This window comes from Myxocyprinus asiaticus, chromosome 42 (genome assembly GCF_019703515.2).
Source record: "Myxocyprinus asiaticus isolate MX2 ecotype Aquarium Trade chromosome 42, UBuf_Myxa_2, whole genome shotgun sequence".
NCBI classification, from domain to species: Eukaryota; Metazoa; Chordata; class Actinopteri; order Cypriniformes; family Catostomidae; genus Myxocyprinus; species Myxocyprinus asiaticus.
This window is the reverse complement of record NC_059385.1, coordinates 36,823,201-36,836,804: the sequence shown is the minus strand read 5'-3', so window position 1 is coordinate 36,836,804 and position 13,604 is coordinate 36,823,201. Positions and strand designations below refer to the sequence as shown.

Here is a 13,604-nt window from a genome sequence, read left to right as displayed (position 1 = left end):
TGTTACAAACAGAACACACACCTACTGTAAATAACATGCTGTGTGGCAGCAGTAAATTGTAATCTCAGTTACTTTTTGGATTAATTGTGCAGCCCTAATATAGGTTCTAAATATTTAAATGTATAACTAACAATACTGATGGTTTAAAAAGAGCCCGCGTATCTGGCAACTTTGACGTGTGACATTTCAGTGCGTTTTGCGCAGTTTGAATTTCGCCTCAACTGTACGGTTAAACGTCTGATGACGTAGAGGGCGGGGATTGGGTGTTTGTGGTCACGTGTCAGTGTCGCCCTGATGACCGGCCATATTTGTTCAATCCATTCTTTCATGCGGCTTGACTCTCACACAGACACACACGCTTCCCTCAGGTACAGTCGTGTTCAGAATCATTGATTAATTTGATCATTACTCGTTCAACACGCTTGTAATCGCTCCTTCAGCGGAAGAATGACGAGCGTGGCGTCCACTCCGGCCGGGCAGCAGCCCGCGTCCCGCGTGAGTACTCCCCTGAGCCCGGCGCGGATCTCCCGGCTGCAGGAGAAAGCGGAGCTGCAGCAGCTCAACGACCGTCTGGCCGCGTACATCGATAAAGTGCGCAGTCTGGAGTCTGAGAACAGCGTGCTGCAGCTGCAGATCAGTGAGCGCGAGGAGGTGCGGAGCCGCGAGCTCACCGGACTCAAAGCGCTCTACGAGACCGAGCTGGCGGACGCCCGTAGGTCGCTGGATGACACGGCGCGGGAGCGTGCGCGGCTGCAGATCGAGCTGGGCAAGATTAAAGGCGAGCACGAGCAGCTGCTGCACAAGTGAGTCTGTACTTTTGTTCAAATGATTAGTATTTAATAAACTCTCGTTTGAACTGTGTGTGCGTGAGAGAGAGAGCGCGGTTGTATATATGACACGTCTCTCTCTCTCGCGGTCGGTTTGTCTTCCGGCCTCTTAATTGTTTGATTCAGTATTTCAGAATTACCCGCCAAATGAACTCGAACTTATCTGACGTCATATCACATAAATCACTGAGCTGCTGATAACTGGAATGAATAAATGCAGGTTGTTTTTGTGAGGGTTAGTACTCTATGGTCGTGCACGGGCCTTAAAATGAAGTGTATTTGTATGTTAATTGTCTGACGTGTGTGTGTGGTATGTGCAGGGTTGGCAGGGTTACTTTTTGAAATGTATTCCACTACAGATTACAGAATACATGCTGTAAAATGTCATTTGTAACGTATTCCGTTAGATTACTCAAGGTCAGTAACATATTTTAAATACTTTGGATTACTTCTTCAGCACTGGTAGATTTTTTCACTTGTTTTGACTATAAAAACTCTGCCAGTACAGTAAGACAAAATACACATGTTAAAAATACATTCTCTGAAAAACCTCAATATCTTATGCAGTGTTGTTTCTAAAACAAGATACATCAGATTGATCTTGTTTTAAGGATTTTTAGATATTTTTACAGGAAAATACAAAAATTATCATCAAGAATATGATTTTTGCCCTAATATCAAAGGTCTTACTAGAAAAAAACACATTTTTATTCAAAATTAATTTTCTTGATAAAAAATATGATCATGTCTGGTAACATGTGCATGTAAAATGGCTAGAAATATCATTTTAGCTTAGTGTAAAGCTGACAGTTTACCCAAGGTTTATTTCTATTTCTTCTGCTCCAAACTTACTTCAAAGTTACTTCTCTGTCTGCTCGTATGAATGTAACACATCATAAAAAAGTGTTTCACCGCTGTTCAAATGCTCTTTGGATCGCATCATTTATATGTATAAATGTTTTCCATCTGAAAGGACTAAATATTAAATGAAACAAATGACAATAAAATGCAAAGTAATCTCTTCAGTAATTAAAATACTTTTTGAATGTAACTATTCTAATTACCAATGATTTAAATTGTAACTGCAGTGGAATACAGTTACTTATATTTTGTATTTTAAATACGTAATCCCATTACTTGTATTTCGTTACTCCCCAACACTGTTGGGGGGTGTGTGTGTGCTGTCACGTGTGACTTGTAAACATGCATGTGAACTAAGGCTGCGCAGTTTATCGCAGTGCAGTCACCATATGAGTATGCCGTTTGTAAATCACAGCAATTGTATTTATTGATTGTACTCCTTATTCTATGGTGTTTAATTCTGCATTCTGATTGGTTCACATCTGTTGCACACTGATGAGATCTGGCCAATCAGCACTCAAAAGTACCAGTGAGAGAACAGAATCTGGAAAGTGAAGGAAGAATTGCTTCAAGAAAATCTAAAAGATTATAATTTATGCAAAGGCTATCATTTTCCCTATTAACATGTTTCGCAGTATGATTATGATTTTGAAATCTGAACTATTTGTCCTTTTTGTAAATCTATGATGAGTGGATATGAATAAATGTTTCAAATGTGTGTTATTTGAGTGAGATACAGCTTGAGACCTGTTGAAGACCAGAAGGATCCATATGATCAGTGTGTGTGACTTACCAAAAAACTAATTATTGTGAACACTTTACAATAAGGTTTCATATGTTTACATTAGTTAACATGAACCAACAATGAACAATTGAATTTGTTTCAAAGATTAATAAATGATGTAACAAATACATTGTTAATTGTTTATTCATGATAACTAATGCATTTACTAATGTTAACAAATGGAACCTTATAGTAAAGTCTTACCAGTTTTTTTCTTTTCATTCAGTTTTATAAAGTTATATAGTATTTTTCTAGTTCTCGTATTCACAGTCAGGCTTCAGTGGTGTGTGTGTGTGTAACATTTGAGTTTTTGGCTCGGTGTTTGTGAGATTTGTCCAGTTAAATGTGAGAATCCTTTGTCCAGTGATTACAGTGAGTGTGTGCGCTGTTGAACAGCTGTGTGGTGTTCAGTTGATCAGCAGCTGCTGTCGTGTGTCCCTGTTAAAGTGACTCTGTGTTTCTTATTTGTTTGTCTGGATTGAAATATTTGATTTGAAATTATCCTGCTCCAGACTAAAACAGTTATTTATAAGCCATTGGCTCCTAAACTGAAACATTAAGGAGTCAAATGGCTGTTTTTAGTCGCCAAATCAAAGAATTGCTCGATTTAGATAGACAGCCAAAGAAAAGACAGCTGGTAACCCATCAGAGCATGTGAGTGGAGAGGTGTGACACTCCGCTCAATAACCCGCTCCATGCGTGTGTGCTCCACTCAGCCACTCACGGCCCAAGCGGACGCTCCGCTCAAGTACCGCTCACGCACATCGGTAAAAAAGCGTTCGCTCAAATCCCGCTCCGACATTAAATTTCTCTGTAGTATAATTGGTTCCAAGCACGCACACAGGGGGTAGCTACAGTGGCCCGAGCAACTGCCCCTTTGCCCACATGGACTGAGGAGCCCCACTGGGTGAAATATAGACTATAGGCAGACATTTATTAAATTATCAAATGATTAGTAATGTACACATCTGAAATTGTATTGTTGTGTTTTAGTATATAAAATCTCGCTGTTTATTTTGGACTGGTTTACAGCGACTTTGTCAGTTCAAACCATAAATAAAATAAACTCTAGAGACTGTTGTGCGTGAAAATCCCAGGAGATCAACAGTTACAGAAATACGGAAATGCTTTGTTGATGAGAGGTCAACAGAGAATGGCCAGACTGGTTCAAACTGACAAAGTCTACAGTAACTCAGATAACCGCCCTGTACAATTGTGGTGAGAAGAATAGCATCTCGGAATGTTATTCTGAGATGCGGGTTGACGCTGTTTTGGCAGCACGAGGGGGACCTACACAATAATAGGCAGTTGGTTTTAATGTTGTGGCTGATCTGTGTGTGTGAGATATATATATATATATATATATATATATGGCAACTGCTTAGGGTTGTTCCACTTATTCAGCTTGTTCCACCTCATGAACAGTTAAAACTGCCTCCAAATAGTTTATTTTTTGTCAATACAACCATGTGCAATATTCAATCCATCCATTCCTTATATCTATATTTCATTTAGATTTTTAACATATCCTACCTTTACTTCAATACATTACATCACCTGCACAGAACAGTATATCTGTGTATAAAATATTCTAACAACATTATTAATCTATTGTATATTTATCTTTTTATTTCTGTTATCATCTTTTTTATTTTTATGTCATATGTATATGGTTGTATGCATGTATATATGGTTGCATTTGTCACCATGACAAATTCCTTGTTAAAGCATACTTGGCAATAAAGCTCATTCTTATTCAGATGAAACATTGGAAAAAAAACATCTTTCCAAATTCAGTTGACAAAAACTCCAGACAACATGAGTTGTGGGAAATGAGATGTGGTCTTGGAGCTTTTTGAAGAGATGGTAAATCTATCCCTCACAGTCTCGTTTTTATTCCCATTGAAAATCAAAGATGGCATCAATGTGAATCAGGTCTATTCTGTGTGATCATCAAATGCAGTGGATCTCCAGTCTCAACTGTGTGTGAAACATTCCTTACATTCCTGCAGCATTCCAGGGATTGAGCGTTCACCTCAGAGCCGTCTATTCAGCTGTTTTACACTGTGTGCTCTTGTGTGTATTTGTGCCTTTTAAACACAGTCATCATGCGACACACGTGTAAAGGTGCACATCAAACATGCTGCATTTGTGTGGAGTTGCTAATGGGTAATGAACGGTTTGTTTAGGAGAATGTGAGAGAGTAACTACACCTACACACATCTGTTGATGCACACATGGGCGAAACAATCGCCGTTGGCTAGGAAGTTTTTGTTTGCCAGACTTTTGACATGAGATGTTAACATAATGCAACTGAAAACTAAAGAAGGTAACCAAACCGGGAGGGGGGTAATATGACTTCACATGCTACAGCATTAGGGATGGAACAAAATGGTCGTCTCACAATTCGGTTCGATGTACTGTTAGAATATTAGTTTCACGATTCGATATAATACCACTTAAATGACAAAGTATGAAAAAGTTGTATTTATATTTTTTAATATTCGAGCAAAATGTTCATTATAATTTCTCATCAAAATAAAGTTCTTTAATACACAGTATAAATGCTCAAAGTTTAAATAATAAAAGTTTCTCATATACTTAAGAAAAAAAATCACAAACAAATGAGTCTTCAGAAATAGTGGGCTTCATTCAGGTTGATCAGGTGCAGAACAAGCAATATAACTGAACAGAACATGTCCTGAAAAATATGTGAAAGTTAATATTTTTTGAGAATTTGTCATTTAAAATGTAAAATTTAAAAAGTCTACATTCTATCAATTAATATTATATCTTGAGATTGTTTATAATAATGATTATTTGTGATTTTAAAATAGTTTTTTACTTTTTTATACCACTGTAAAAAGTAGAAAGGATTTTAAAAGACACATTATTTAATGAAAGTGGAGTGCGGAATCTGATCTTTGATGGACACGTGTGGAAGAAATGTTCTGTTTTATTCTCAAGCACTTTTCAACAAAATACGGTGATTTTCCAGGTATTCCAGTATTTGTATTTCTAAAGGCTAAATTCAAGCACTTCAAGGACCTTGTGTGAATCCTGTAAACAGTAGAAAAAAGCACAGTAGGGGTAAAATCAAGTGATGGAGAGATTGATGTTTGACAGGTCATTTCATTTATGTGCACATGGACAGAAAACTTACAGATTTCGAAATATCGGGAATGTCGATGGAGCTTAAAACTACCTTAGAATCCTTACAGATGTGCTATTCATGTTCGCCTTGTGTGTGTTTACTGGGTACTTTTGTCACTTGGAGGTCTCTGGGGGTAAAATTTACTAAAACATCAAATGTATTACAATCTCACCTAAATCTCAATGGGGTTACTTTTCTCAATTATTACCTCCTAATTTTTAAAATATATATATATATATATATATATAGCCTAATTATCCTCCGCTTCAGTCACTTGTTTCCCAGCAAAACATGATGCAATCATGTGCTAAATTACATTTGTTGTTGTTTTTGTTATCATTACTTAAGTCTGTATGAATTTCTCTCCTGTGGATCACAAAAGGAAATGTTAGGCAAAACGTTAGTTTCAGTCACTATGCACGGTCACTACATTTTTTTTTCTCTCCATACAATGAAGATGAATGGTGACTGAAACTAGCATTCTCTCTAACTATCACTTTAAGACTACAGTCAATACTCACCAGTTACATTAAAAATGGCCATTTAATGTTGACAATGAATTTTTTTTTTTTTTTTTTTTTGCATACTTATTAAAATTAACTGATTCACATGGCAGAGAAAATACCTGTATACGTCAGATGGAGCTCTAGACAGATGGAGGTAAGAGATTAACCGGTGTTTCAGAGTTTCTCGTCACCCATCAGTAGCTTCTCTTCACCCAGAGTAATTCTGGTAGCATTTTACTGTTTCTGCCTTTCTTGTCAGATGTGCTGTTTTGTGACTTTGTGAGGTAGTGCCATGATATACAGGCGTCAAAACTAGATCGCTGCGATGGTCCGCACTTACAACGTTGACAGCTTTGCTTTCTTGATTATAAACGGGAGCAATAGATATATCGCTCGCTTGCAGAGACACATTGCAACTGCATTCGCATGTTGAGTCTTAAGTTCAGTAATATGCAATTTCCTCACACTCACTCGTATGCACTTATACTAACCTCAAGCACTCAATGAGCTGTTGCACGAGAGGGAGAGAAAGAGGGACGCGGAAGAGCAGATTTACTCGCGCAGATTGTGGAATTACGTTTTGATACAAACACAAGCAAAAACAAAATAACACAACTTCACTGTGTTATTGTTGGTTTGTGTATTGTTATTTTTACACATCGGCAGATTGACTACCCACACCAAGGACTGGAAGAGCCAATGATGGCTCTGTGACATCCAGTCATCCAGACAAAGTGTGAGGCGATGCCCAACTCGCAGCTGCACAAATGTTTTGGACTGAAATGCCTTTTAGCAGCACCCACGAGGTAGCCATGCCTCTGGTAGAATGAGCTCTCAAGCCCTCTGGAGGTCACAGCCCCAGACATTATAACTTAATATAATAGCCTCTACTATCCAATGAGACGTGCGCTGTCATGATATGGGTCTGGGGGTAAACCATGATACTCAAATTTAGCTTCTCACGGGCCAGGCCCAAAGAGATACTCTGTCTGAGGCGGGATTAAATATTTCTCTCTGCGCTTGCAACAAGAGATTCCTGCACAGCGGCAGTTGCCAAGGCTGGATGCACAAGTTGAATTAACTCCACCAACCACAGTTTCCCCGGCCAGGTCGGGATGATCAGTATGACAGTATATTCTCTCGTTAGAGTTGGAATGAGCAGACTCGATGGAGGAAACATATAAAGTAGCGCATTTGGCCAAGGATGCGCTAGGCTAGAGCATCCACACCCATAGGATCACCGCCTCTCGCCAGAGAGAAGAACAGAGGGCAATGAGCATTTTTGTGCAATGCGAAGAGATCTATGGCAGCTTGCCCGTATCTCTCCCACAGCTGACTCACCACCTGAGGGTGAAGTCTCCATTATCCGTAAAGAGGATTCCCCCTGGACAGGAGATCCGCCCCATATTCATTGCTCCTTGAACGTGCGTCACCCGTAATGAGAGCATTTGTGCCAAGCTGTGTAGCCACTGTGAACGCATGCCCCCTCCATCCCCGTGTGTTTATGAATGCCACTGAGCATCCCATCTGATGTCACTCTTACTCTGCGATTTAAGTGACTGCGAGGACACAAGTGCTGCACTGCAATCCAATGCTGAAACTCTCATTCACAGCATTCCCAAAGGAATGATTGACACTGAGGCTATCAGACCCAATAGGCGTAGACACAACCTGAATGAGACTTTTTTTTTTCTTTCTAAATGGGAACAAACAACCGCGAATCGATCCAATGCGTTCCTGTGATAGAAATGCTCGATACTGATCCAAGTTCAATCTGAGACCCAGATAAATGATTTCCTGTGAGGGCATCATACAGCTCTTTTGTCTCATTTATTTTTAATCCCAGATTTGTTAAATGAGTCACGAGCGATCTTGTATTTATCTCTGCTTGCTGTCACAATGGCGTGCACCGCAGTAGATCATCTAGAAAAGCAAACACCCTGAGACCCGTTAATCTCAGCAGCGTTGGCGCTGCCTCCACACACTTGCTGAAGACTCTCCGTGCCAATGAAAGCCCTAAAAGCACAGTCAAAAATTCGTAAACTATTCCCTGATAGGCAAATCTTAGAAATTTTCTGTGTGACACATGAAAATACGCATCCTTCAGATCGACTGACGTAAACCAGTCTCGAGGACAAATAAATTGAGTGTTTTGAGCTTGAGCATTTTGAACTTGTACTTTCTTAGGAATTTGAGGTTTCTAAATCCAGAATGGGACGGAGACCTCCTCTGTTGGGGATGACGAAATACCTGGAGTAAAATCCCTGACAGCTGTCCTCCAGCGGCACAATCCTTATTGCTATTTCCTCAAATCCGAGCTGACTCCCCCTCCATGGTTGACATTAACACACTGTTGAACAGAGGTGGTTTTACAGCGAATTGCGGCCGATAACCACGTTTTATCATAGATAAAACCCAGGGATGAACTGCGCATGCACGCCAACTTTCTGCATGAACGTTGAGGGGCCAGCTGAAGCTCTCGCTCACTGATGGTGCTGTGGCACCATCTAGCGGCGGAGCTGGGGATTACAGCTCTTGAATTCTGTATTATTTTGTGATATATTTTCACACACTGCTGTGCCCTTGGCCCACTGCCTGGATGCACAGATTTTTATTTGTCACACGTTTTTGTGCAAACTTTCCTCCTCTCTTTTCTGACCCCGTGGGTGGAGAGGAGAGATGCAAACTGAGAGGCACTAGTGGAACTGGTGTCAACACTCCCATTAAATCATTTGTGTATGAACCGTGTAACAAAACTTATGGTTTGTTTCCGCTTCCGAGTCCTCTTGGCTGGATGGGCAGAAAAAATAACTTCTTGAAGGAGGAGTGGAACAGAGACTCCATGTTCCCCTGAGGGTTAGACAGACGATGTATGGCCGCCAAGAAAGAAGCCTTGCTTTTTGGCTGGGGCTGTTTCGGCTGTGCCCCTCCCTGCCCTGACTGCTGGGGTGGTGGGGGAGGTCTGGTCTGGGTTCTAAAACCAGATTGTCCACCTCTAAAATGGGGGCACAGTGGATTTTCAGGGAACACAGGTCTCAAATGCTTTCCCATTCTTTTTCCTCAAATCACATTGCTGTTGCATTGTGGACACCATAGCCCCGAAAAGGGCTTCGGATCCACTGGGGCACCGAGGAAATCTGTCTCCTCCCTCTCAGACAGGCCAAACAGACCAGCCAAATTGCCCGTTCGCCCACAACAGCGAGACCCATGCTGCGGCTGCAGCTCTGGACAGACCTTCTTGACGTACATAGGTTGAGATCTGCAATAATGCAGATATCTTCCCACTATGCCACATCCGGTGCCCCCGCATCAATTTGTCGGCTCATCTCCTCCATCAGCTCGGTCTGATATGCTGCGAGTTGCGAGGTGGCTTTAAGAGCCCTTACAGCTAGAGCTTAAGATCAGTAGATCTTTTGGTAAATGGAGGCCATCAATCTCTCCGTCCGTCCCGGCAATGAAGTGGGAGCATACGGAAAAAAAATGCCCGAAGATCAGGGTGAAGGTGTTTAGCTACCGACTCCTCGACTGGAGGGGGGCTGGACATCCTCAGATCCTCCATTTTGTGCACATCCAGTGTAGAGTAACCTTTAACAGGCACTCTGTGTGAAAGTATTTTCCCAAAGCCGATGCATCTCCGCGACGCATTCTGAGATGGCTGGAATAAATTGCTTTACTGGGGAAGCATGAGACGGCAACCATTTTCCGTCATACAGATCCCTCTCTGTACCCTGGCCAGTCTGCTGTGACAGCCAGTCAGTGGAGAGCTTTGCTGCCGCCCTCCTACACATCTCAATAAGGTCCAGCTCTCCTTGGACCAGAGAGGAGGACGTGTCCATCACGCTACCCGGCCGGGAGGAGGAAGAGCTGGGAGAATGGCTTAGTCTTCTTCCTCCTTGCCATTGTCCTCTAAAAGAATATCATCAGTGTTATTCTCCTCCTCTTCCCTGTGTCCTGCCAAAGAGGCTAATTCAAAGAATGAAGGAAGATCAGGGGAGACTTCGTCCGTGGGTGTTTTTTCTCTGCTGGCGGGGGAGAAAAATAGGGATCCTCCTCGTTCAACACCGCGACCTGCACCTCCTTTCCAAAACTCTCCATACGATATGGGAACAGTGTGGTTAACACTCAGGTTTAGCGAGTGCGGCCTGTGCATGCCTGACCCCCAGACGGGCGATACGTAGCTGTTGGGAATCCTTCGGCGAGATCATGGATCCACAAGCGCATGGACAGGAGGGATCCTTCCCCTTTGCTCCGCTGCTCTGTGAGCTCACAGATGCCATGAAAGAACACGAACTCAAGAATACAAAAGCAGTTCATCACAACATGCCACTTGATTCTGTGTTAATCCTCTTGCCGTAGGGGTAGAAGCTATAACGGCTCAACTCAAACCCACCTCGAAGCGCTGGTTCACGCCACCCAGCAAAAACAATATAGTACAGCAGAAAATATTCACTTTGTCAGTGAATATACTCGGAGAACAGACGCATTCTGCAGCGTACCTGAACGGCTTGCCTGATGAACTGTTAAACCACCACTTCTTATGAATCCTGCTGAGAATAGCTTCCAAACATCTTCACAGGGAAGAGAACAAGAATGAAATAAGCACCTATAACAGTGGTTTATATAGGGAGGTGGGACTCCCTTACCACTGCTGTGATTGGTCTGTCAACTGACAGATTGAGTGTTATTGGTGCTTCCAGGTTTAGCCACACCCAAGATGTTATCCATAGTGAGATACTGAAAGAATGTTAAAAAGAGAACGCTGCTATATGAACTCAGCAAAAAAAAAGAAAAGTCCTCTCACTTTCAACTGCTTTTATTTTCAGCAAAATTAACATGTGTAAATATTTGTATGAATATAAAACGATTCAACAACTAAGACATAAACTGAACAAGTTTCACAGACATGTGACTAACAGAAATGGAATAATGTGTCCCTGAACGGGGGGGGGGGCAAAATCAAAAGTAACAGTCTGTATCTGGTGTGGCCACCAGCTGCATTAAGTACTCCAGTGCATCACCTCCTCATGGACTGCACCAGATTTGCCAGTTCTTGCTGTGAGATGTTACCCCCCTCTTCCAAGGCACTTGCAAGTTCCTGGACATTTCTGGGAGGAATGGCCCTAGCCCTCACCCTCTGATCCAACAGGTTCCAGACGTGCTCAATGGGATTGAGATCTGGGCTCTTCGCTGGCCATGGCAGAACACTGACATCCCTGTCTTGCAGGAAATCGTGCACAGAACGAGCAGTATGGCTGGTGGCATTGTGATGCTGGAGGGTCAAGTCAGGATGAGCCTGCAGGAAGGGTACCACATGAGGGAGGAGGATGTCTTCCTTGTAACGCACAGCGTTGAGATTGCCCGCAATGACAACGAGCTCAGTCCGATGATGCTGTGACGCACCAGACCATGACGGACCCTCCACCTCCAAATCGATCCTGCTCCAGAGTACAGGCCTCTGTGTTATGCTCATTCCTTCGATAAACGCGAGTCCGACCATGACCCCTGGTGAGACAAAACTGAAACTCGTCAGTGAAGAGCACTTTTTGCCAGTCCTGTCTGGTCCAGTGAAGGTGGGTTTGTGCCTGTAGGCAACGTTGTTGCCGGTGATGTCTGGTAAGGATCTGCCTTACAACAGGCCTACAAGCCCTCAGTCCAGCCTCTCTCAGCCTATTGTGGACAGTCTGAGCACTGATGCAGGGATTGTGCATTCCTGGTGTAACTCAGGCAGTTGTTGTTGCCATCCTGTACCTGTCCCGCAGGTGTGATATTCGGATGCACCAATCCTGTGCAGGTGTTGTTACACATGGTCTGCCACTGCGAGGACGATCAGCTGTCCTTCCTGTCTCCCTGTGGCGCTTTCTTAGGCGTCTCACAGTACGGACATTGCAATTTATTGCCCTGGCCACAACTGCAGTCCTCATGCCTCCATGCAGCATGCCTAAGGCACGTTCACGCAGATGAGCAAGGAACCCTGGGCATCTTTCTTTTGGTGTTTTTCAGAGTCAGTAGAAAGGTCTCTTTAGTGTCCTAAGTTTTTATAACTGTGACCTTAATTGCCTACCGTCTGTAAGCTGTTAGTGTCTTAACGACCGTTCCACAGGTGCATGTTCATTAATTGTTTATGGTTCGTTGAACAAGCATGGAAAACATTGTTTAAACCCTTTACAATAAAGATCTGGAAAGTTATTTGGATTTTTACAAAATTCTTTTAAAATACAGTGTCCTGAAAAAGGGACCTTTTTTTTTTTTTTTTTTACTGAGTTTAGTATGCAAGAGTGTGCATTTCATTTCATATATAGCTTTTCATAATTTTAATTACATTTGAGCTTTTTAAAAATAGAATGCAGAACTTTGATATCGATGTAAGTGATGTCATAAGATTGCATAATATATAAGCTGTCACTGTTTGAAATTTCATACACTTTTTTTTTTAACACAATATTTACAAAATTGGAAACTAATAATGGAAATAGAATTTCACATTTGAGATATTTACACATTTTACATTTACTGTATTTTTATGTTTACTGTTTATTTGTTTAACTTGTAGTGGCCAAGCATATTTGAAATTACGTAAAATTAAAGTAAATCTGGAGCGCTTCAAATACAATGCGCTCAGCGCACATAAGCAAACAGAACCGAACTCTGAGCACATATGTTACTCTGTGCTCAAGATGTTGTGAAGTACAGAACCGCTCTGAAAACACTAATAATGCACAATACAGACAGGACACTGCAGCGCCAGCAGACTATTTATTTAATTAAATCGCAGCCCTTTGCCCTTTTAATAATTGCACAAGGTCATATTTCGATTTTATTTCGATTAGTTGTGCAGCCCTGTTCTTAATTATTGCTAAACTAAATCTTAAATGCCTGCATGTCAATAAGGAGCTCAAATTTATTAGTGTTGTCACCATACCACAGACCTGTACTGATAATCTGTTTACTCAGCTAAGCTCCTACAGGTTTACTCTCATGTTCTGTGTGTTGACATATGTCTGATCTCAAGATGTTGCTCTGTGTGTTTGTGTCAGTTACGCTAAGAAGGATGCAGATCTGTCTGGCTCTCAGGCTCGACTGAAGGATTTAGAAGCTCTGCTAAACTCTAAAGATGCTGCGCTGAACACGGCTGGATCTGAGAGGAAATCACTGGAGAACACACTCGCTGATCTACAGATACAAATACAGGAGGTACAAACATCTCAAACTGATTGTGTGTGTCAAAGCAAAACTAAAGAATTTCAAATATTTCTAAAATTAAAATGGTCTTAAAATATTTAAGACATTATTTCAGTTAGGGGTAAATAGCCAACTCTGTCAGTTTTTAAATTGACATTGTCTTAAGTCCACTATATACAGTAAACACAAAGTACAGAGACCTGGTTATTAACAGAATTGCATTCCATTTAAATTGGATAAATAAAAAAAAAGACATAAGTTCATATTGTCAAATCTGAAAGTGAGTCAAGAAA

The 13,604-nt window shown here is 41.6% G+C and overlaps 1 protein-coding gene across 1 annotated transcript in view; it reads left to right on the top strand.

Annotated features, from left to right (window-relative positions):
- The first annotated feature begins 312 nt into the window (after window positions 1–312).
- lmnb1 (lamin B1) overlaps window positions 313–13,604 on the top strand; it is a 30,668-nt gene continuing 17,376 nt past the window's right edge. The window contains exons 1-3 of the mRNA XM_051683550.1: window positions 313–368; window positions 441–803; window positions 13,167–13,323. Coding sequence (XP_051539510.1) covers window positions 328–368; window positions 441–803; window positions 13,167–13,323 — 561 coding nt within the window. The 5' untranslated portion in view covers window positions 313–327. The remainder of the gene's footprint in view (window positions 369–440; window positions 804–13,166; window positions 13,324–13,604) is intronic.